The sequence below is a fragment of the Scardinius erythrophthalmus genome (assembly GCF_964197995.2).
Source record: "Scardinius erythrophthalmus genome assembly, chromosome: 21".
In the NCBI taxonomy this organism is placed as follows: Eukaryota; Metazoa; Chordata; class Actinopteri; order Cypriniformes; family Leuciscidae; genus Scardinius; species Scardinius erythrophthalmus.
Window position 1 is genome coordinate 30,792,362 of NC_138241.1, and position 21,302 is coordinate 30,813,663.

Consider the following 21,302-nt stretch of genomic DNA (forward strand, 5'->3'; position numbering starts at 1 on the left):
CACCATTATACTCACCCTCAAGTTGTCCCAAATCTGCATGTTTCTTCTGTTGAACACAAAAAAAGATATTTTGAAGAATGTCGGTAACCAGACAGTTGACGTTAGCCATTAACCTCCATAGTAGAAGAAAATCAATGACTACCGTCAATTGTTTGATTACCAACATTCTTCTAAATATCTTCTTTTGGTTTCAACAGAAGAAACTCACACAGGTTTGGAACAACATTACATGTTTCTGCCGACGGGTGGCGCTCTAATAAAGCCGTGTATGCGTGCCGTGGACCCTCAAAGTCCTAGAATTAAATGACCTGTGAAGATAAGAGATCATGTAAACAAGTGTTTCTTTTTCTTATGTAAACGTGCATTTGACAAATCAATCTACCCACTTAAAGCAACTATTAAAAACAAAAGTAGCCTATTAAAGAATAAAGTGCTCAACTTTATTTTCTTTTACAGTAGGCACAATATAATGCAAATGGCCAGAATGCAATGCAACACCAGAGTTGAGGTCCGTTCACACCAAGGACGAAAACTATAACGATAAAAAAAAAAAAAATATATATATATATATATATATATACATATATATATATATATATATATATATATATATATATATATATATATATATATATATATATATATATATATATATATATATATATATATATCGTTGTAGTTTTCGTATTATATATATTATTTTATATTTTTATAATGATTTTAAAACTATATATATTTTTTTTATCGTTATAGTTTTCGTATTTTATATATATATATATATAGTTTTAAAATCATTATAAATATAAAATAATAGTCATATAATGATGAATAGTCATATAATAATCACTTTCAGAACGATTTTATCCAGCTGATGAACGATTAAAAAAAAATCATTAACAGCCAATCAGAATCCGCCCTGCTTTAAAGAGCTCGAGCACTTAAAGGATCTAACCTGCAGCGCGCGCTTATAATAAACAGACCGTTATCGTTCGTTGTTGTGGACGCTAATATAGTTATCGTTCTTGAAGTGAACGGGCCTTTAGTCTCTGGGGATTCATTTGGGGGTTGTGTATGCATGACCTCTCGTCTCGTCCCATTGGAGTCCACCGCCTGACCAGCAGGGGCTGCAGAAAGGAGCATCTCTGAAGGCGCAGGAACATTGGTACCTCCCCGCACTAGCGCTGCTGCTCTCCGGCGGATGAGCGCGGGTGTCTGTCCGACGGCAGCGTGCTTCTACACGGGACACTTTTCTTGGATGCGTTACTTATGTCTAACGTTATTTCAAAGAGAAAAGCCTCTTTCCGTCTTTGGTCGTTCACTTTATGACCACATGTTTTAAGACGAAACTGCGACTGATGCTGGACATAAAGTGATTTTCACGGGAACGGAGTCGGTGTGAGGTTACAACGGTAAGATGGTTTGAATTTCACCGATGTCACATTAACGCATTTTTTCATTAAGTTATCGCCTGCACATCTATAACGAGTCACGAAGACTTTGAAAATGAATGTTTACAATGGAAAGTAGGCTACTGCAATCGAGAATACTTTCTTTTTGTTTTACATTAGTCTTGTCCTCGTTCCCATGGTGAATGTATACCAAACCCGCGTGCTGCATTGTGGGATACCTGCAGGCTTCAGGGTTAATTCTCAAATGTAGTAAAACAAATAGTCTGTTAAAAAAAACCTGATTTAATAAAAGTTTGTGTGTGAAAAAGTTACGTGTAATTAGGATCTAAAGACCCTATTTTGATTTTACTTTCGGGGGTGTTTATGATTCTGAAGGGGTTTCCATTCAGTCAGTGCTATAGTGGTTTCAATGTGTTAAAGTAACTTTTTAAAGCATGAGATATTTTAAGTCTAAACGTTACTTTGCTCTGGCCTCCACTGTTATCTGAAGTCACTTGAGACTACTGATAAATAATCTCTTACTGGCTAAAACACTAAAGTGTTTGTCACTGTGGAGTGCTTTGGATTGGTATTAATACACTCTATTGCCAGTTACTTAGACATTATTTGCTAAATAAAAGACACCTTAAAACAATAAGACCAACAGGATAACAGAAGAAACAATAAACTGAAGCCTGTGTTTATATGGTAAATTAGGCTTCAGAAATGTACTACAAAATGTAAACTTTATAAATATCACTGTATGTATACTATAGCATAGTTTTATATACATTTTAAAATGTAATTTATTCCTGTGATGGCAAAGCTGAATTTTATGCAGCCATTACTCCACTTAAAAAAAATAAAGAACTTGTCAAATCTTACTGTCCCCAAGCTTTTGGAAGATAGTGTCAAATATATTTATTTGTGCCTAAATTAGCATATGCATCATCAACTCTAGATTGCCTAGATAAGATTGTCAGATCAATGAATTTCATCAATTCAATCAATTACTTTCTATGTAGGATAGCGAGTGGTGCTCATACATCAGGCTGCAGTAATGAGGAATTGACCACTAGCCTTGTTTATCACTTTTAAAGGGATAAAACATGAAAATTCTGTCATCATTTATTCACCCTCATGTCGTTTCAAACCCGTAAGACTTCCATTCATCTTCAAAACACAAATGAAGATATTTTTTATCAAATCTAAGAGATTTCTGTCCCTCCATTGACAGTCTGCGCAACTACCACTTTAACGCTTCAAAAAGTTCATAAAGAGATTGTAAAACTAATCCATATGAAAAACTTGATCGCTTTATATGACGAACAGATTTAATTGAGTCTTTTATTTACATATAAACATTTATCAGCGAACATACATAGAAGTTCAAACAAACCTGCTTGATGCACGAAAACAAACCTCATTGGTTCTTGCCGAAGCTCAAACGTGCTGCGTTGCGCGAGAATGAACCTCATTGATTCTCGCATGTTAAGTGAACATGCTTGAGCTTCTGTTCACTACAACTGATATGCGAGTTGATATATGTGAATAAAAGCCTGAATAAAATGCAATCTTTTCATCATATAAAGCGATTGAGTCTCTTCAGATAATTTGAACTAAACCGCTCAATTCATATGGATTAGTTTTACAATCTCTTAATGAACTTTTTAAAGCGTCAAAGTGGTAGATGCGTAGCTGTAAATGGAGGGACAAAAATTTCTCAGATTTGATTAAAAAATCTTCATTTGTGTTCCGAAGACAAACGAAAGTCTTACGGGTTTGGAACGACATGGTAAACGATGTAAATGATTACAGAACTTGACATTTTTCATTTCTTTAATTCTACATTCATGTCCCAGACTTTGCTGGCTGTGCAGTATGTGGTGGGATGGATGAGGAGGAGCAGAACCGCTATGTGGCCCAGTTGAAGGCTGAGTTTGACAGCTGTGACACCACCGGGACAGGTTACCTCGACAAAGAGGAGCTTACTGCCTTATGCCACAAGCTGAGCTTAGATGCCCATCTCCCCTTGCTGCTGGACACTCTGCTAGGAACACAAAATTATGCCAGGGTAACAAGTTCCCCACGATCATCCCAGTGTCTCTAACGCTAATGCTGCAATATGCTAAGATAATCTCTTTTTACAGGTACATTTTGAGGAGTTCAAAGAGGGCTTTGTGGCTGTGCTGTCAAGGTCTTTGGACTTCAGTACTTCAGAGGAGGAGAGCAGCTATCTTGAGCCAGGTACTCTAGTGGAAAGTGACCTTTTAATACCTCCATGGTTATCAAAGCTTTTAGGCCTGTTTATCTTCATGATTTTTTGTATGTCTGGACCTTGTGGACTCAAGGTTTATTAATGGTACATGATGTGTAGTTGATATATTATCTGTCCCCAGAGGAACTGAAGGATCGTGTTTTTTTTCTAAATGCTCATTTGTATTTGTTAATGAATAGCCGGGTATATTTATGGTTAGTTACACCACCGTTCAAAAGTTTGGAGTTTTTGATATTTTCTTATGCTCACCAAGGCTGCATTTATTTTACCAAAATTACAGTAAAAAACAATAATATTGTGAATTAATATTACAATTTAAAGTAACTGCTCTCTTTTTAAATGTATTTTAAAATTTAATTTATTCCTGTGATGGCAAATCTGAATTTTCACCAGTCTTCAGTGTCACATGATCCTTCAGAAATCATTCTAACATGCTGATTTGCTGCTCAAGAAAAATGTTAAAAACAACAGCATTTATTTGAAATAGAAATCTTTTGTATCAACTTCATTTATTTTTACTGTCACTTATGATCTATTTAATGCATCCTTGCTGAATAAAAGAAAAGAAAAAAATCGCACTGAAAATTTTGAATGGTAGTTTATATTTAGGGAATTGGGGTTTTATGTAAAACATTTTTTTAAAAGGCATGCAAATCCCAGCTTTTTGTTATGTTCTTCGATCAATTTTATGGCATATTGACCTTAGAAAGTATTTTCACTCTTAAACCACACTTCATACGTCCACTAAAAATGACCTTAGGACCACTGGTTAAAAGCAAACATGTTTAAGAAACAAAATCATTGAAAAATTGTTAAAATAAAATTGAGGTTAGATGTGAGAAAATCTCTAGCACTTGGTTTGAAATTGAAAAACATTCATACATTTTTAAGTGTGGCTTTCTTATACTTATATTAATTTTTGGGGGCACTGAAAAATGGAACACATGAATATAAGAGGACAGGAAGAGAAAGTAATCCTTATTTTAACTTAAGGTAATGTTTTTGTGTCGTTTTTATCTTTCTTGATCAACTTTGAATTTATTTGGTTTAAAGACATTGTTTAAGAAGACAAAATTATTATTGGCATTCACAATAATACCACATCATACCTTGAGGTACCTGCCTTTTGATTGCTTTCACTGGAGGCGTAAAAATATGTTATACAGATGCTGCAACTTTTTGTGCAGGTCTTCTTTAAGCCAAAGCCAGAATAACATTTGTCTTTTTTCATAGATGCATTAGGGAGACTGGTACATTAATGTATGTTGTGAAATCTCAGAGCTCAATGCTAAAATTATCTTTGAAAATGGTAAAACCTGAAAGCTGTGATGAGAAACAGATGTTGGAGAGGTTTCTTTTAGGTTTTCATTTCCTTTCAAGCACATTTTTCATTTTATGAGAAAGTTTATGACATAGATGAACAAATGATGTGAGATGACCTACTATTACTTCTTCCACTATTTTGTTTCTTCATTTTGACTGCTTCTGACATACTTTCATTATCTGTCGCTCTAAACTAAGCATCATTTCCTATTCTTCTAGCAGTCCCAGAGGAGGTGAAGCCTAAATATGTGAAAGGAACCAAGCGGTACGGGCGGCGATCACGGCCAGACAAGACTGACTTAGAGCTCACAGCAGACTCAGAGGATTCACCAGCGTTTGGGACTGACAAAGTGGAAATAAACGGTGTAAGGAGAGCCAAGCTCAGACGCTCCACCTCACTGGAGAGTGTTGAGGTAAAATTCATAATACTTACACTACCGTTAGGGATCTCTTTTTTTTATTCAGCAAAGATTCATTAAATTAAACAAAAGTAAAAAGTAAAGACATTTATAATGTTACAAAATACTTTTATTTCAAATATACGCTGTTCTTTTGAACTCTTTATTTATCAAAGAATCCTGTAAAAAATGTATCACGGTTTTCCCAAAAATATTAGGCAGCACAACTGTTTTCAGCATAATAATAAATGTGTCTTGAGCAGCAAATCAGCATATTAGAATGATTTCTGAAGGATCATGTGACACTGTAGACTTGTTAGATATAAGCACTGCAGTGCCCTTGAGGTGGCGTATTGTTAGTCAATTGAAATACCTGAATTAGTTTGATTCTAGTGAATGGATCTGGGCTGACCTGCTTTTCACAGACAGGAAGTGTGGCGGTGTGGAATGTGCAAGTGCAGGCCCAAAGTGCAGCCCCCACCTTTACCAGACTTTAGTGTTACTTTTGGCTCATGATCAAAACATGGCTCATTTCACATTCTCTTTTTTCCCTCAAAGAGCAGGAGCACTTATAAAAGGGGCTTGTTGTTTCTGCTGTGTCTGTACTTTTTCTTCTGGAGTCATTTTACATGTGCACAACAGTGCCAGACTGGAAAGCCAGTGCAAATGTAAACCTATGCTGCTGGAACTCTCGTTCCATGTGTTTCGTTTTTTAAGAGTTATTTTGGATCCATCTTGATTTGGTTCTAGAAAGAATGGAGGATGACGATGTCTTTCTTGCTCATGCACACCACATGTCCCTCCACTTAAAGTGATTTTTTGGATGAGCTATCCCTTTAAGATGTTTCTGTTACAGTTCTTTGATGGGGTTGATGGTTGTTCAAATAAGCAGCCACCTACCCTTGTGAAATAGAAGCGCTCTTGATTGTATTTAATGTGCACTTGTAGTGTACTTCAAATCTTTAAAAAATATATTTTTATAAAAACTGTACTTGAAGATAATATTTGATTAACTTGATAACAGATAGATAAATAGATAGATAGATAGATATTCTATTTATAATAATGATTTGTAATAATTGTAAGGCTGGATGCTTACGCTGCTATTTTGAGCCAATAATCGGAACAAAAGGCAGTTGAAGGATGACGTGTATAATTCAAATATTTATCTGACTGCAATAAAGTTGTTGTTATTCTTTAAAGGTAAAGGTCTTTCTTAGAGCTGATAGGAAAATGTAGGATTTAACCAGAACGTTTAGATAACGAAAGTTATAATCACTTTAGCTTTCAACTACCCTGGAAATCCAGAGTTCTCGCGAGAGCACAAGTTGAATTTGCTCACTGAGTTTACTCTGGCGTTGAGTAATAATGCTCATTAAATATAACCTTGTATCCGAGCTGCACCAATCACATCGGGTTATCTGATACAGGCGGGCTAGAGGCGAGCTAAACAGATGACGACAGCGCTGTAACGTCAAAGTCATTAGTAAACATTGCAAGATGGCTATAGATGAACACCAGTTGTTTGAAACGGCTTTGGGCGCTACAATGAATGAGTTAGACTTGGCTTTTTATCTAAAAGAGGAACAGAAGACGGTGCTTGAATCGTTCCTTTGCATGAAGGACGTTTTTGCTGTTTTGCCGACCGGATACGGCAAGAGTCTAATCTACCAGTTAGCTCCACTGGTAGCTAAGCACATGGGGCTTGTTGTGATTGGTCGTAGTGTTATCCAATTGCGTGCAGTGAGATTTTCAAATTCATGCTTGGTGCCGCCCCTCGAGCTGGCCGATTTTCATTAGTCGATGCCAGACCATTAATCTTTCAGATTTAGGTCTGGATTTCCAGACTAGCTTTCAATATCATCAGTGAAAGGAAAGGAAAATTTCTCAAAGCCTTTAAAGTTATTTATTAAGTTACATGTTTAAATATACAGACAGTAGAATGGAACAACATACAGTAAAGAAAACTTGGTTGTAACAAATAGAGCACTGTTGTGCAGAAGAGGCCGTAAAAGCCTTTCTCATAGTATGAGGTTACGCACTGGTGTGCTGGAGTGGCGGGGTTAAAGCCTTTCTCCAAGAACCATCCTGTGCCTGGAGTGTCCCAACAGTCCTCAATCAGCATACTAAGGAAATCCCTTGCACTAGATAGGCATAGGCATACTGTGATGATGAAGGCCATTGTGCCATGTTTAATTCACATGTATACCTTTAAAAGGATTTTTGAAGTACTAGGGCAGTAAAGAGTTCTGCCCATATTTGCTCAGCCCTACATAATATCAAGTTTTACTTTAAAGTACATTTTAAATAATTTCATTTTAATTATCTTTTGTTGTGCTTTAAAGAAGTACATTTATTTTGCTGTGTTGTTGACTAACATACTTAAGCACATGTAAAGTACTTGATTATAATTTTAACTGTAGTGTTTTATTTGCTATTACATTTACAGTTAATATCTTTTGTGTAAGAAAAGCCTTGTGAAAAGCCTTTACAAACAAATGTGTAATTACAAATATATTTAAATACATGACATACAAGTTTCGCTAGAAATTACATTAAAGTATATGCTTGTCAGTACATTGGACAGTACACTTGAACCATATTTCAAAGACAATATACTGTAAATAATTATGAAAATGACATATGAAGGTGAGTCAAAAATCACTCTTAATTTCAACTAATTGCATTTATTATAAATTTAAATTATAATACATTTTAGTTAATAACATGCAAATTAAATGTCCGAAAACTACATTCAGTTCCCACTTAAGTAAAGTCCCACTTTAAAGTGTATGGTTTTACGTAATAAGTATTTTTTTTAAAGTATGCTATTCACAGGGGTAGAACACTGTAGCTACTGCAGCAACGTAGTAAAACCACTTGAATCATCTCAATTAGATAAAAATTTTTTGGATGATACTTCTTGAGAGAGTTGGACACAGTCTGTGGAAGATTTGAACAATCAAGTGCTTTAGCCAAGAATGAAAGCATGCTGGTCCATCAGTACAGTTTATGTTGGCAGCCGCCGACATTTGGTGTTTATTCACCAGCCCGCCAGGCTCCATTTGGTCCTGAATGTTTTAGTGCCTGTGTGTTCAATGTGTTTTACGTGTCGAGTGTGTTCAACCAGGATAAGAGGTCTTGGTTTGGGTGGAGCTCAGGGTGCAAAGCATCAGCTGTGGTCTGATAATGTGAAGTACAACAAGGAAAGGGTTTGGCTATAATTTGGCATGGCGCTTCCTCTAACTGCGCCTCTCATTTTAGAAACGCATACTTGCATACCAGAGCCCTCCCTCGCTCTCTTACTCTCTCTCTGTCTCTCCGCTCTGTTCTCCTCTTCTTCTCCCTCTCCTCTCTCATTTTTTTCATAACAGTGTTTGAAATATTTAGACCTTTTATGTAACCCAGCACTTTCTATTTTGATAAATGGGGGAGATAACATGCTCTTTAAATCGACTTTTTGCACTGTAACTAGCGATTCTGTGTTGTTCTGTAGCAGGAGGATCCAACTCACCATGTTTCGATAAGTAATCTGATGAACATGCACAGTTGAAGTATTATGTAAAAGGTTTAAGGTTTCACAAGGGTGTCTTAAATACAAAAAAGTATTAGTAACTTTTACTATGTAAAAAGCTGTAAAAAGTACCTTTAATCCACTTTGCAACAGTTGTTTAGTTCTTTAAGCCATCTCATAAAATGTTATTCTTTTAGCTTAAAAAATGCTAAAGATTATCATTAATTTTCAAGAGTGAATCCCAAATTTATACGCAGATGTCACTTCCGAAACTATGCAGTGTATAATTGGCTGTCGGTCCTCTTAGCTGCATGAAAAACAAAACTTTCATCCAATGGAAACATAGCCTCGAAAGCGTGCAAAGATCGCTCCCTTTATAATCACTAAAAATCCATCACTTATCTCAGTTCATTGCGATTTCACAAAGTTCCATTATAATCAATGAAGCTGTCTACACTGCACAATGAATCTCTTACTTACACCGTGTCTATACTTTGTTTGTTAACGAGAGGATTCGCGAGCGTGCAGAACTCAGCACTGAACAAAAACTTTGCCGTTTTGAGTGGTGAGTGGATTCTGACTAAATTAAAGACCTCTGATTGGCCATTGCGTTCAAAAGATCAACAAACATCTCTGTGATTGGCTACATTGTTTACCGCTGCAAAAACACGTTTTAAATGGAAACAAAAATACGCAATGGAGTGTTTGCCAAATCTGTTGGAAAGCACCCCTGTAGATCTGAAGCTATTTTCCTTTTCGAACTTATACGCACAGTATTTTTGCCATACAGATTCACAGGCCTCAGCTCAGATTCCTATCCATATATTCTTTTACAACATTTATGTGAGCAACATCATTGCTTGTTTGTGTAAATAATTCAACCGGCTGTGATGAATATTGCACACAAACCTTTTCATGCCACATAAATTATTCAGTTTTGAGTACGTCATTGACTAAAATAAAACATGTTTGTATTTTTTTCAGGCAGAAACTGAGAAACATTATTAATTAATTTGTAATCAAGGTGGGTCTTATTTGTTCTGATTGTTGGAGAATTTTTGTGCTCCTCAATTAGAGATTAGCCTTTGCTGAAATACCTCCATATCTCAAGGCTTTCCTTAGTGAACAATGACTTGAGGACAACAAGTGTGATGTTCCTCACTTAATTTCTTATCGGAGATCAATGAAGTGGCTTTTTCTTTACAATTGACTGAGAGAGAGATATAATACAATACTTTCTGCTCCCTGCCCAGTGGGAACACTGAAAAACAGTTTGTGAACAGTTATGTAATGTTGTTTAAAATTTAATGCTGGTGGTAATTGATTGTGGCTTGTCCCATATTTAGCTGGGTTTATTCTTTTGTTGCTGGAAGCTGAACTGTGTAGCGTTTCGATCAGTGTATTCTGTCCTGTTTGCATCCTGCATTTGACCATTGTCATACATTGATCAAACCACAGATATTTTACAGGTCAGTGACTGTCTGCTTCAAACTTTAATCTACCTCTAGATGGCACTAGCACACAAATGCACACCGTACATTCTCTGTTTAAAAGTTTACACAATCTACCATACAGCTTTTACCAGTTGTGCAGTATGCATATGTATACTACTGTGCACAGTATACTAGAATACCAAGATGACTTGATACCAAGATGATTACTACTGTACTATATTTACCACAGTGCACAGGATACTACATCCATTAGTGCTCAACCTGACCTTCCACTTTCAGTGACAATCGAAGTGGAAGTGACATCCATTGTTTTTTAACATCTTTTGCTGCTTTCCGAGTCAGGCATTCTCTAATACAACATGTCACACAAGTCAGAAACATTACACAGAAGTAGCCTAAAAAACAGAATAGTTATATTGTGAACAACAAACCCAAATTTAAAAATTATGAAAATTATGAATTCCTGTCACCTATTTATACATGGTTTAATTTTTGCGTTACACATTTTTGCATTACATAAAGTTTGTGAAAGTTGAATAATTAACTACTCTTGTGTATAAGCTGTTCTGTACATCACACCTTTAAAATAATTGAAATACAGCATGTAAAATTAAAATAACTTGCAAATTCATTCATTATATTTCACTACAGATATGCTCACTGATCTCTATATATAGATTATAGATATATGATTTAATGTAATTCTATTTGTATCTATGAATTGGTGTAATGAAGTCAGCTTACAGCAACCAACATTTTTTGTTACATAGGCTAATACATACAGTTTCGCATTCTATTTTATTAAAACAATAATATACAGTATTCAGTGTATACTGGGCAGTATCCAGTTAGCAAATAACTTTACAATGACACATTTACAGATTTGAGTATTTCACTGCATTTGTCTTTTGTCAGCTGATTTTAAAGCTCTCTCAGTGTTGGAACTGTTGAATAACTCGGTCCGACTCCAAACCATCTCTTATGTAAGCGCTTTTGCATCATTACAGAAAGATTTAGCTGGCTTTGTACGAGCAAGGTTTAAGCTGTTTTAGTATGATGCAGTGTTTCTATACTGATGTGAAGAACAGCATTACTTCAGTGCTTGTATCCTCAGTCTGCTAGTTGTTCCCGTCCAGCGTTGCAGAAGTAATGACTGCTGGGATGGAATGCCTTATGATGATTCTATTGTGTTCCTTGTGATCACTCAACCATACTAGTACTACATTCAGCTACACTTTCTCCATCCGTTCACTCAACAGCATTTCAGTCAAGAGTCAAAACCTCAATTCAAGAAGATATGCTTCTTTATAAGTTTACAATTGAGATGTTCAGAATAGCATACTATTATAATACATAGTATGTAGTATATATAATGTGCACATTATGAATGGAGTACCTGGAAGACCTGTCCAAAATGGCACCCTAAACATTCGCGGTCTTCCTACAAGTCCGCACTTTTGCGACATAGTGTGCATTAAGGGTGCATATCGACCGCAAAGGGGGCACTCGCGAGCACCAAAACACACCTGAATCAGCTAATCAAGGGCTGCATCCGAAATCACATACTTCTCTACTATATAGTAGGCGAAAAACAGTATGTGACAAAAGAAGTATGTCCGAATTCACAGTATTCATAAAAGAGTAGGCAAAAAGTATACGGATGGCCTACTATTTCTGGCGAGGTTCTGAAGTGTGCATACGATGGACACTTTACTATCCCATGAGGCCACTGGATAGGATTTAGGAATGGCAGTGAAGCGACATAACTGACACTGGTAGGTCACATGATAATGACAACATGGCGAATGTAGTATGTCCGGATTACATTTCCACTACACATGCTCATACTACATAGAACACACTTATTTAGCCATCGTGAAGTAATTTCTTATTCAAAATAAGTACCTACTCAAGAGAGTATGTGATTTCGGACGCAGCCAAGCTCTTCAGGATCACTTGAAAATCACAAGCATGAGGTCTCTAGGAGCAGGGTTGAAGACCTCTGCCCTATGGTCTCATGGGCTTCATGATCACACGCAAGTGGTGGCCATTGTAAGTCCACAATTAAAAATAATGCAAAAAAGCAAAAATATAATGATGTGCATGGATCATTTATAATAAATCCCACTATATTCCATATAAAACAACAAGATTAGTACATTTTGATTTCATGGTGACACTGTCAATTCTTTATTTACAGAGTCTCAAATCAGATGAGGACACAGGAAGCAATAAAGAGTCCACACACCACTATTTTGTGGCACAAGGTACTATATTGTGTAACTTTTAAATGAATCGAGCCGTTTTACATGTAGATCAGCACATGAATGTAATTCTTTCTGCTTTACATTTACCCAAGGTCAGTTGAAGCTCTGGAATCAAGAGGGTACAGAAAGTCCTCAGCACTCATCCAACCCTCAGCATGAAGTGACAGATGGACAGGTGAGAGCAGTATGGGAAGAGCTGGGGGTCGGAGCCGGAGGATCACTTAACCGTGAGGAGCTGTCGCTCGTCTGTGACCACATTGGTCTCAAGGACTTACAGTCTGAGGTACGGTCATGTAACAATCTGTACAGAGTAGAATAAGCAACGAAATTAGTCACTAAACACCATATCTGTTTGTCTGTACACAGGAGTTAGACGCTCTTTTCAGGAAACTAGACAAGGATCAAGATGGGAGAGTCAGTCTCAGTGAGTTCCAGAGCGGTCTGTTCACACAACAGCGTCACATTACACCCATCTCTACCTCCACCCCTGCCAGGCCCAAACCACAGCGCTCCATCTCAAAGGTCAGTATCACTTCAAGGTCATGGTGAAAGCAGATTGTAGCCAAAAATAAACATACTGTAGCTTTGGCAAAACAATCTGCTGCAAACGCTGACACCAGTATGCAAGAGTGTGGCTGCATGGTTTCTCTACAAATGAAGTGAATGTGTGAAAGAAGCAGTTATATGTGATTGTTTCTTTATTTGAGATAGATAGTAACATATATTTGATCATATGTTGTTATGCATGGAATGCTTAATTTTTTTTATGCATGCCAGACTGGCAGGTTAATGTTACAGATAAAGTACAGAAGTCTTGCATATCTGCCAATTTTCCTCTCACCTGTTGATTAGAAAAAATGAAAAAGTCACTGAAAGAATCAACAACTAAAGCCTCTGCCAATTTTTCCATGGCTTTCCTTGGCTGACAAAGACAAGAGGCAGCTAAATTATTTCCTGACTGTCAAATAGGATTCATTTCAGAACTCCAACATCAAGCCAAGTTACTGAGGGCTGCACTGGCTGGAACCAATTAACTTAATTGGGAAGGTGGAGCCTCCTGTTTTTTCTCTTTTGTTTCTGGGAAAGCATGATTGTATTGCTATGCAATGGCCAAACTTGCAATCAAAGCTGAGGAGATGTACTGCACAACTGGCCTCCTTCCTGCATGTAATGTTTTTACATGGGAATGTAAAGACATTTTGGAGTCCTTTAGTGATGACCTTTCTGAGGTGATTTTACTGAAAGCACAACCAGCCAAAAATATTTAAAACAATATCTTAACTCAAGCTAGGCACTTATTCGGATGCAAGATTTGTTGGTTAATAAAATGTAGGATTTAAAAGATCAGGCTTCCTTTAAGGAGAAAAACAGCTTCAGTGATCAGTGCTTGATAACAAATGCCGAGTTGCATGAATATTTGGCGGTCGCTGGAGCTAAAATGAGGCTAAGCCAGCTTAAGGGTTACGACACCAGAAGGACGTTTATTAGTGGTCAGTGAAATAATTTTGTTCATGATTGAGGCTCTAGCTCTGGCATGTCAAGGACAGCATTGTGCATTGTGTGGTGGGACTGTGAGAGCTTGTGTTTTTTTAATTTATTTTTTATCCCTTTCAGCGGCTTTCCTCGCAGTTGAATACTGAACTTTGCTGGATCGTTTTGTCTTTTTTTTTCTCATGTCGTTCCCGCTGCTCTCTCAGGCCCTTGAGGAACGTTTGGTGCGTTCCACCTCCCCTTCTTTACTGTCGGCTACGGTGGGTCAGAGGCTGTTGACCCGGCTGGATGATGGATCGGGATGCACAAGCCCAGATAAAGTCATCGCCCTCTGGACGGAGGAGGGCATCCACAACAGCAGGGATATTCTCCAGGTAATAGATTACTTAGATGTTTAAGATAGATGAACTGACAAACTGTGAATAATGACAAACGCTGAATAATGTTTGCATATGTTTTTTTCTCTATAAATCATGGCATGAATTGTCTTTCATTCTGAACCTGCATACAGACTCTGGACTTCTCTCTGGAGGAGCGACTGTGTCTGGCTGAACTCACTCTTGCACTGGACAATGAGTTACTGGTCAGTGGAAACGGCATCCATCAGGCTGCTCTGGTCTCCTACAAAAATGAGATAAACCACTTACAGTGAGTGTTATTCACATCAAATAAAGCCTGTCGAAACATCCAAATCACATTTCACCTGAAAACCAAAGTATGTATGGATCTATGCATTTATTTATTTAGCAGTGTAACATTTTCAGGACAATTTTACCATTTCTTATTAATGTCTAGTATTGACTTGTTTTTAATGATGATTCTCATTATTTTAAGTCATTTTACTGTATTACTATAAAAAACCTGGTTTTGCAATGTTTTTTAAACAAATGAGTAAATGAGCTTGCATTGTCCTGAAAGTAATGTCCCAATGTAGACATCTTAATACTCCTAATATTTTTTGGGATAAAATGCCTCTTCATGAGATTCACCTGAATGTCTGTGCTGTTTAGTTTGTCTCCACCTGGAGGACATGTAATGTACTGTGTTCACCAGTATTCTTTATGTTGTGTGCTTTCAAATTAGCACTTTTGGTGTGCACATGTTTGCGATTGACGTCAGACTTCGGTTCATTTGGATAATGTGAATGATTTTTTACAAAATTGGATGTGAACTGTACTCAAGTCTGCTTAAAAAGAGTGGCCTGGGGTACGTTTCATGTGAATTCTGGTATGCTTTGCTGCTGATATGAACACAATCGTACTTCATCGCGGAGGTAAACCGCTATTGATGACATGTGATTCGATAAAACTGTGTGTGTGTGTGTGTGGTCTCACTCACTTTCCTGACAAGCGTTAGTGACGCACTGCAAGCAGAGAATGTATATCATTTCTGCTGGATCCCACATTCTTTTGAACATTTGCGGCAAACAGACACAAGTGCCATTATGTGCTGATGCTTTGAAAACATAAACGGTTTATGTTTATGCGTCGTCGTTAATGTGAACACAATCCAGTGGGGGAGGAGCAATCAAATTCTGGTTCAGATCAGGCAATCGAACCAAGTGTGAAAGCACACTTAGATGTGAAACGACTACAAAGTGGCTTTACTTTGTTCTCCAAACATCTCTGCATGCTTAACAGGTGTTACTTGTGACAAATGTTGCATCAGAATGGATGATCATCTCATGGTGTGGTGGTTTTGTGTTCTACCTCTATAGAGTCCTGGCAGAGCAGGCCTGCCAGGAGAGGGACAAAACCAAGGCGGACCTGGAACTGGCTGACCGCCGCAACCTACAGCTGGTCAGAGAGGTGGATGATCGCCATGCGACCATGGAGTCTCTCAATGAGTCTAAAATCAAGTATGGCTGCTCTCCTCTAGTCCATATTTAGGCTGTGTCCAAATTCAGGGTCTACATCCTCCTTAGGATCCTTCCTACCCGGTTGAAGGAGGAGGGGTCCTCCGACGACCGCAAAGCCCGGAAGTCGGTGTTTGTGAATTTGGACAGCCTACCCTTCTTTCACATATTTTCAGAGGAGAAAGGCCGCGAAATTTAAAAATATTACTGTTACTGTGTCACGAAATGTAGTTTTAAGAGTTTTTCAGTCGACAATGTAGTTGTGTAAAGCTCAAATCTGTGGTTTATTTATAAAGAGAGCGCCATTTTAAAAATGTTTTCTGACGGTTTCGGAGTTGTGAGATCCAGGGATCACCGGGCGCTCAGCGCTCATGTACCCCGCCGAGAACAGCTTTGCCTCGGCTAGAGCTTCTAGACGTTCGCCGCTGTCAGTCTAGTGAGAATAATTCGTCTTGTGTTTATCTAACAGGCGATCTTTGGTTTCATAAATCTATAATTTGTTCCTTGGCAGATTGTTGTGGCTGAGGGCAAAGTGAAGTTTCATAACTTTATATATTTAGGCTTATTTAACTTTAACGGTGTAGCCTGCTGTATGTTTGACTGAATCGTTTACTTTATTTCTTGACTTGTAGCTTCTTATACCTTTTAAAAACCGAAATTTAACAAAAAGAGACAGGGTTGCGTCATTTTATTTTATATAGCCTATGTAATAATATGTTAAAATGTATAAATTTACATTATTTATTATTGTTATTATAATAATATACCACTTGCGATTATCAATCTATTATAGTTATGCTGTTAAATTATTTTACTATTCATAGTAACTAACTATTTAACTTATTATTTTTATTTTCTATTCTGTAATTGATATTTCATATTCTATTGCTATTATTATAGTATTATAAATAAACTATATGCTATTATCAATATATTATTATTATATTAGTACTTATGATATTATATAATTATACTTTTCATTACTATTTTATTTGCTGTATGTTTGTTTATTTTATTGACTAAACTATTTACTATTAGCCTACCTTTCACTTTATCTTATATTTACTATTTGCATTGCACTGTAGTTGTACCATATCATATGTATTACCATAAAGGATCCCACAATAAGAAAACTTTGTTTAATTTAATGTGAAAATTAAATTATATCTCAGTATGGGGGTGTTCACAATTCTTATTCAAGAATGAAAAGTTAAATACATGACAAGCCTGAGCTTTGGCCATTCCTTAAAAAAAAAAAAAAAAAAAATTAAACCACTGAAAAAAAATATTTTTTTGAAAAGCCAGTTTTTAAAAAACTTAAATCGAAAAGCATACTCCTCTCCCACTCCACTACCGCTCGCTTCGTCCGCCATTACGCTCTGCCGAAAAGAATTATGGGATAGGTAGGACGGGAAAGGATCCACCACACCCATCCTTCCAATTCGGGGAAAAGGAGGACGTATTTGTGGGCCGCATTTGAAGGATCCTACGAATTTGGACAGCCTTCGTCGCGGCGCTGTGACGTAACATCCTTCAAATGAGTACTCCGAAGGATGTAGACCCTGAATTTGGACACAGCTATAATCATATCTGATAAAGAGACATGCAAGGGCTCTACAGTGTTTTTTTGTTTGTTTTTTAAATTATGCAGGGGCCTGGAGCAGGACTTCCGGGATAAACTTACAGCACTGAGGAGTGAATCTGAGTATGAAAGCGAGGTTCTTCTAGAGCAGGTGGAGAATGAGCGGGAGAGACTCCGGGAGGAGCTAGAACTGCTTCAGGCTCAGGATGTTAGCCTTCAGGAGGACATTTGCACTGCTGCTAAGGTAACCACTGATGTCACTATTATTATTGTTGTTGTTATTATTATTATAATTAGCAGTATTCTGTTAGGTTGTTGCATTTAAAATGCATTTAAAACTATTGTTTTTATTCAGCAAGAATGCATTCAGTTAATCAAAAGTGACAGTAAAATGTTTAAACTGTTATAACAATATATATTTTTTAATTCAGTTCTTTTGAACCTTCTATTCATCAAGGAATCCTATATATATCGCTGTTTCCATAAAAATAGCAATAAATCAGCATATTAGAATGATTTCTGAAGGTTAACTGGAGTCTTCTCAAGTGACACTGGAGTAAACTTCAGTAATGATGCTGAAAATTCAGCTTTGCTATTAAAAATATATTAACATAGAAAGCAATTCCTTTACGGTAGTAAACTTTTGAACGATAGTGTATAACTTTATAAAACGAATCATTCTGACTGATGAATTATGAGTGTCTCTAATAGCTGTTGTTAATTTTTCTTTACAAAAGCACCATGTTGTTGTTTTTTTGTTTGGCTGCAATAAGAAATTGCCTACAGTTTTACTAGTAAACTGTTTCTTCATGGAAGAACTGTTTATTCCAAATATTATTATTAATATAAATAATTAATAATTATTATTAAATAATAATGCATTATTTTTTAACATAGTTGAATTCATTTGTTTAAATAGCAGTTGCCAGCATTGTTTAAAGCAACACACCATTGAAGGTAATGCTTTACACTGATTTTATTATGGTTAAGAGGGTTTGTAGAAACTCCCTGTACAGTAGAAAATAAGGCAACATTGCGGCAATAGAGCGCGGGATCGTGACGTCAGCGCATCACAGTAACGCAAGGCATTGTGGGATTTTAGGACACGGAGGTTAGAACTTGAAGCGTAGAGTAGCAGGAATATTAGTATTTGCGGTAGTATATTGGTATATTTTAGAAGTAGGCTAATTCAGTTTAGAAAAACGACAGAATGGTGAACGCATGTTGCATTGTAAACTGTCATAATCGTTCTCACGAGGTAGCTTGTTCAGATCAGTCGACCACTCTTTGTGTTCGTACGGATCGAGCCCGTTAATTGCCTTTATTTTCTCTAAGTATCGCTCCTTTGCTTCCTTGTTCAGTTTCTCTCGCTAGATAACCTTGAGCTTGATCTTCGCACGGTCCATGTGTGTTTGTTTACGTTTTTTCTTCTACTCTATACAACCTCTTTTGGAAAACTAAGAATTACCGCCACCAACTGCCTCTTGGAGTTACAACAGCCGTGTCCTAAAAGATGGCCGCCGCTACTCAGAATGCACTGCGCTATGACGTAGTTGCCCATTCTCAATAAAATCAAATATTTATTTGATTTAAAAACAAAAACGAATTGCTTTAACTTTTCGATGATTCTGTTTTGTAATCCTATTATAGTATTTTATTTATTTTTTTAAAAGATGAAACATACAAATAAAAATTGTGCAGGAACAAAGAGTCTTATTCACCAAGATACACATCCGACAATTTTGTATTTTGCCATTGAATATTCAAGTTGGGGAATTATATTTAAATAAACCATAACATTATTCATAAAATATATAAATTGCATTACAATTCCCTTAGCATGCCTCCTTTAATTCCCTTAATGATTCTGTTCTTGGCTACAGAACACGACTCAACGAAGAGGTGATCTGTCATGGTTAGAGGTGTATGTTTCTTTGAGCATGTCAGTGTGGTGTCAGGTTAAATAACTCTAGCTCTGTGTTACAGGAGAACAGTCGTTTGGAGGAGGAGGTCAGCCTTCTGAAGGAGAAGCTGTCTGAAGCGGAGAGCACCATCTCGAAACTACAGAAGGATCTAGAGCATCTGCTGCAGGACAGGGTGAGACGTCTATATGCTGAAGATCATGAGTTTCATTCTTTAAGAACAATAATGATAATTGATCTATGCTTGTTTTATTGAACAGTACGGTGGCCTTGATCCAAATGGCACAGGACTGCTGAATCAAGAGGAGCACTTCTCAGAGATCTTTAAGGAGTACGAGCAGCAATGCAGGGTATGAGCTTTCCTGTGTGTGATTATGGCGTGTTGGTGGATATTTTGTCTAGAGTGAATGGTGAGGTCAGCCTTGTCATTGTGCATTGTATTTAAGTGTCCTTTTTTGGTTATTATGCCAGCTCTCCTATAATCCATAGTGTTGTAAATGACGCCTTTAATTGTGAGGAGTGGTGTGCTTTTACTTTTTACTCTTGTGACTTTTTGCTCTTTTGTAATTAATCACCTAGGAACCATTCAAAAAACTTAGTAAGTGTATTCTAATGCACAAAAATTACAGCTTAGCAACAAGGTAGAGACTTTACCCATGAGGCTTCTTATTTAAGGCAAGACATTTATGTTTTTTCTGCACTGGTCAATTTTGAGATTTTGGTCTATTTGGCTTTTCATGTCATTTTTTTAGACTAGTGCAAAGAAAAAATCCAAAATACACTTTCAAGTGTTTATTTTATTGCACTTTGTATTTTTACCGGTAGATTAGAGTACAATGCATTTCTTTAAGGACCATTTTCTCAAAATATATATATTTTTTCCTCAGAGCATCACTGAAATTTACCAAACTTTAGTTTTATTTCTATTTATTTTCTGAAGGTTTTTACACAGGGGTTTGTTCATTTATCATTTGCTTGATTTTATACATATACAACGTTATTCCCGAAAACATGGTGAAATGTTTTTTTTATTTTATTTTTTATGGAGCGACAAAAGGAGATATCCAAAATTCCCTTCATATAAACCTTTGACTAATAAGTCAACAAAATGAAACAAGAATTTTGAACCTGTCCAATGTTTTTAACAACTCTGTAATGAAAACTATACTATTATAGGATTACAAAACCGAAATGAGGGAATGTTGCTATTTAAAGTATGCATTTGTTTTTTGCCATCTTTTTAACAACCTTTTATCAAGTTAATTTTAATATGTAAAATATATATTTTTAAAATAACAATATATTTGACCCGTGTGTGTCAAATATTTGCAGACAACAGCAAGTAAGCCATTTGTAATTGTTTCATTTGGTGATGCTTTCAAAGAAAAACACATTTCACCTCCGCTTTACATATGTTTGGGAGATTTGTTTCAGGAAATGCAGAAAAAAAGTTTTACTTGTGCAAATGACTCTGTGTCTCCGCCCCACTAAATACAGGAGTTGCAAGACAGGAATGACGAGTTGTGCTCAGAGCTGGAGTTGTTGAAGTCTCAGGGCTCAGGAAGGAGAGCCAGACGATCCAGGGGCAGCCTGTCGGATCATGACTGGTCAAGCCGAAGAGCATTAACCACTGAATCAGATTCTGGTGAACAAACATCTAGATCTCACACATCTTTCATGCTATCGAGCTTAACCTCTGTAGTAAACATCTAAACCTATCTGTTTTGTTCTACAGATGATCCTGAAATGAAGAAGGGTACATCTCGTCAGGTCAGAAAAACGCTCCAAGTCACTGACAAGAATGGTGAGGAATAATAAAAACAAAGTTAT

The 21,302-nt window shown here is 36.7% G+C and overlaps 1 protein-coding gene across 8 annotated transcripts in view; it reads left to right on the forward strand.

Annotated features, from left to right (window-relative positions):
* The first annotated feature begins 918 nt into the window (after window positions 1–918).
* Window positions 919–21,302, forward strand: part of ninl (ninein-like) — a 35,889-nt gene continuing 15,505 nt past the window's right edge. For 2 of the 8 annotated variants that reach the window (XM_081351840.1, XM_081351845.1), the window contains exons 1-15: window positions 933–1,409; window positions 3,251–3,462; window positions 3,539–3,635; window positions 5,209–5,402; window positions 12,556–12,622; window positions 12,715–12,905; window positions 12,989–13,144; window positions 14,320–14,487; window positions 14,625–14,761; window positions 15,831–15,971; window positions 17,620–17,794; window positions 19,537–19,647; window positions 19,733–19,822; window positions 20,970–21,117; window positions 21,208–21,276. In XM_081351840.1, coding sequence (XP_081207966.1) covers window positions 3,280–3,462; window positions 3,539–3,635; window positions 5,209–5,402; window positions 12,556–12,622; window positions 12,715–12,905; window positions 12,989–13,144; window positions 14,320–14,487; window positions 14,625–14,761; window positions 15,831–15,971; window positions 17,620–17,794; window positions 19,537–19,647; window positions 19,733–19,822; window positions 20,970–21,117; window positions 21,208–21,276 — 1,927 coding nt within the window. In that variant the 5' untranslated portion in view covers window positions 933–1,409; window positions 3,251–3,279. Of the gene's footprint in view, window positions 1,410–3,250; window positions 3,463–3,538; window positions 3,636–5,208; window positions 5,403–11,834; window positions 12,408–12,555; window positions 12,623–12,714; window positions 12,906–12,988; window positions 13,145–13,726; window positions 13,852–14,319; window positions 14,488–14,624; window positions 14,762–15,830; window positions 15,972–17,619; window positions 17,795–19,536; window positions 19,648–19,732; window positions 19,823–20,969; window positions 21,118–21,207; window positions 21,277–21,302 lie in introns of those variants that run through there. The other 6 variants (XM_081351846.1, XM_081351841.1, XM_081351847.1 and 3 more) reach the window with 6 other exon arrangements.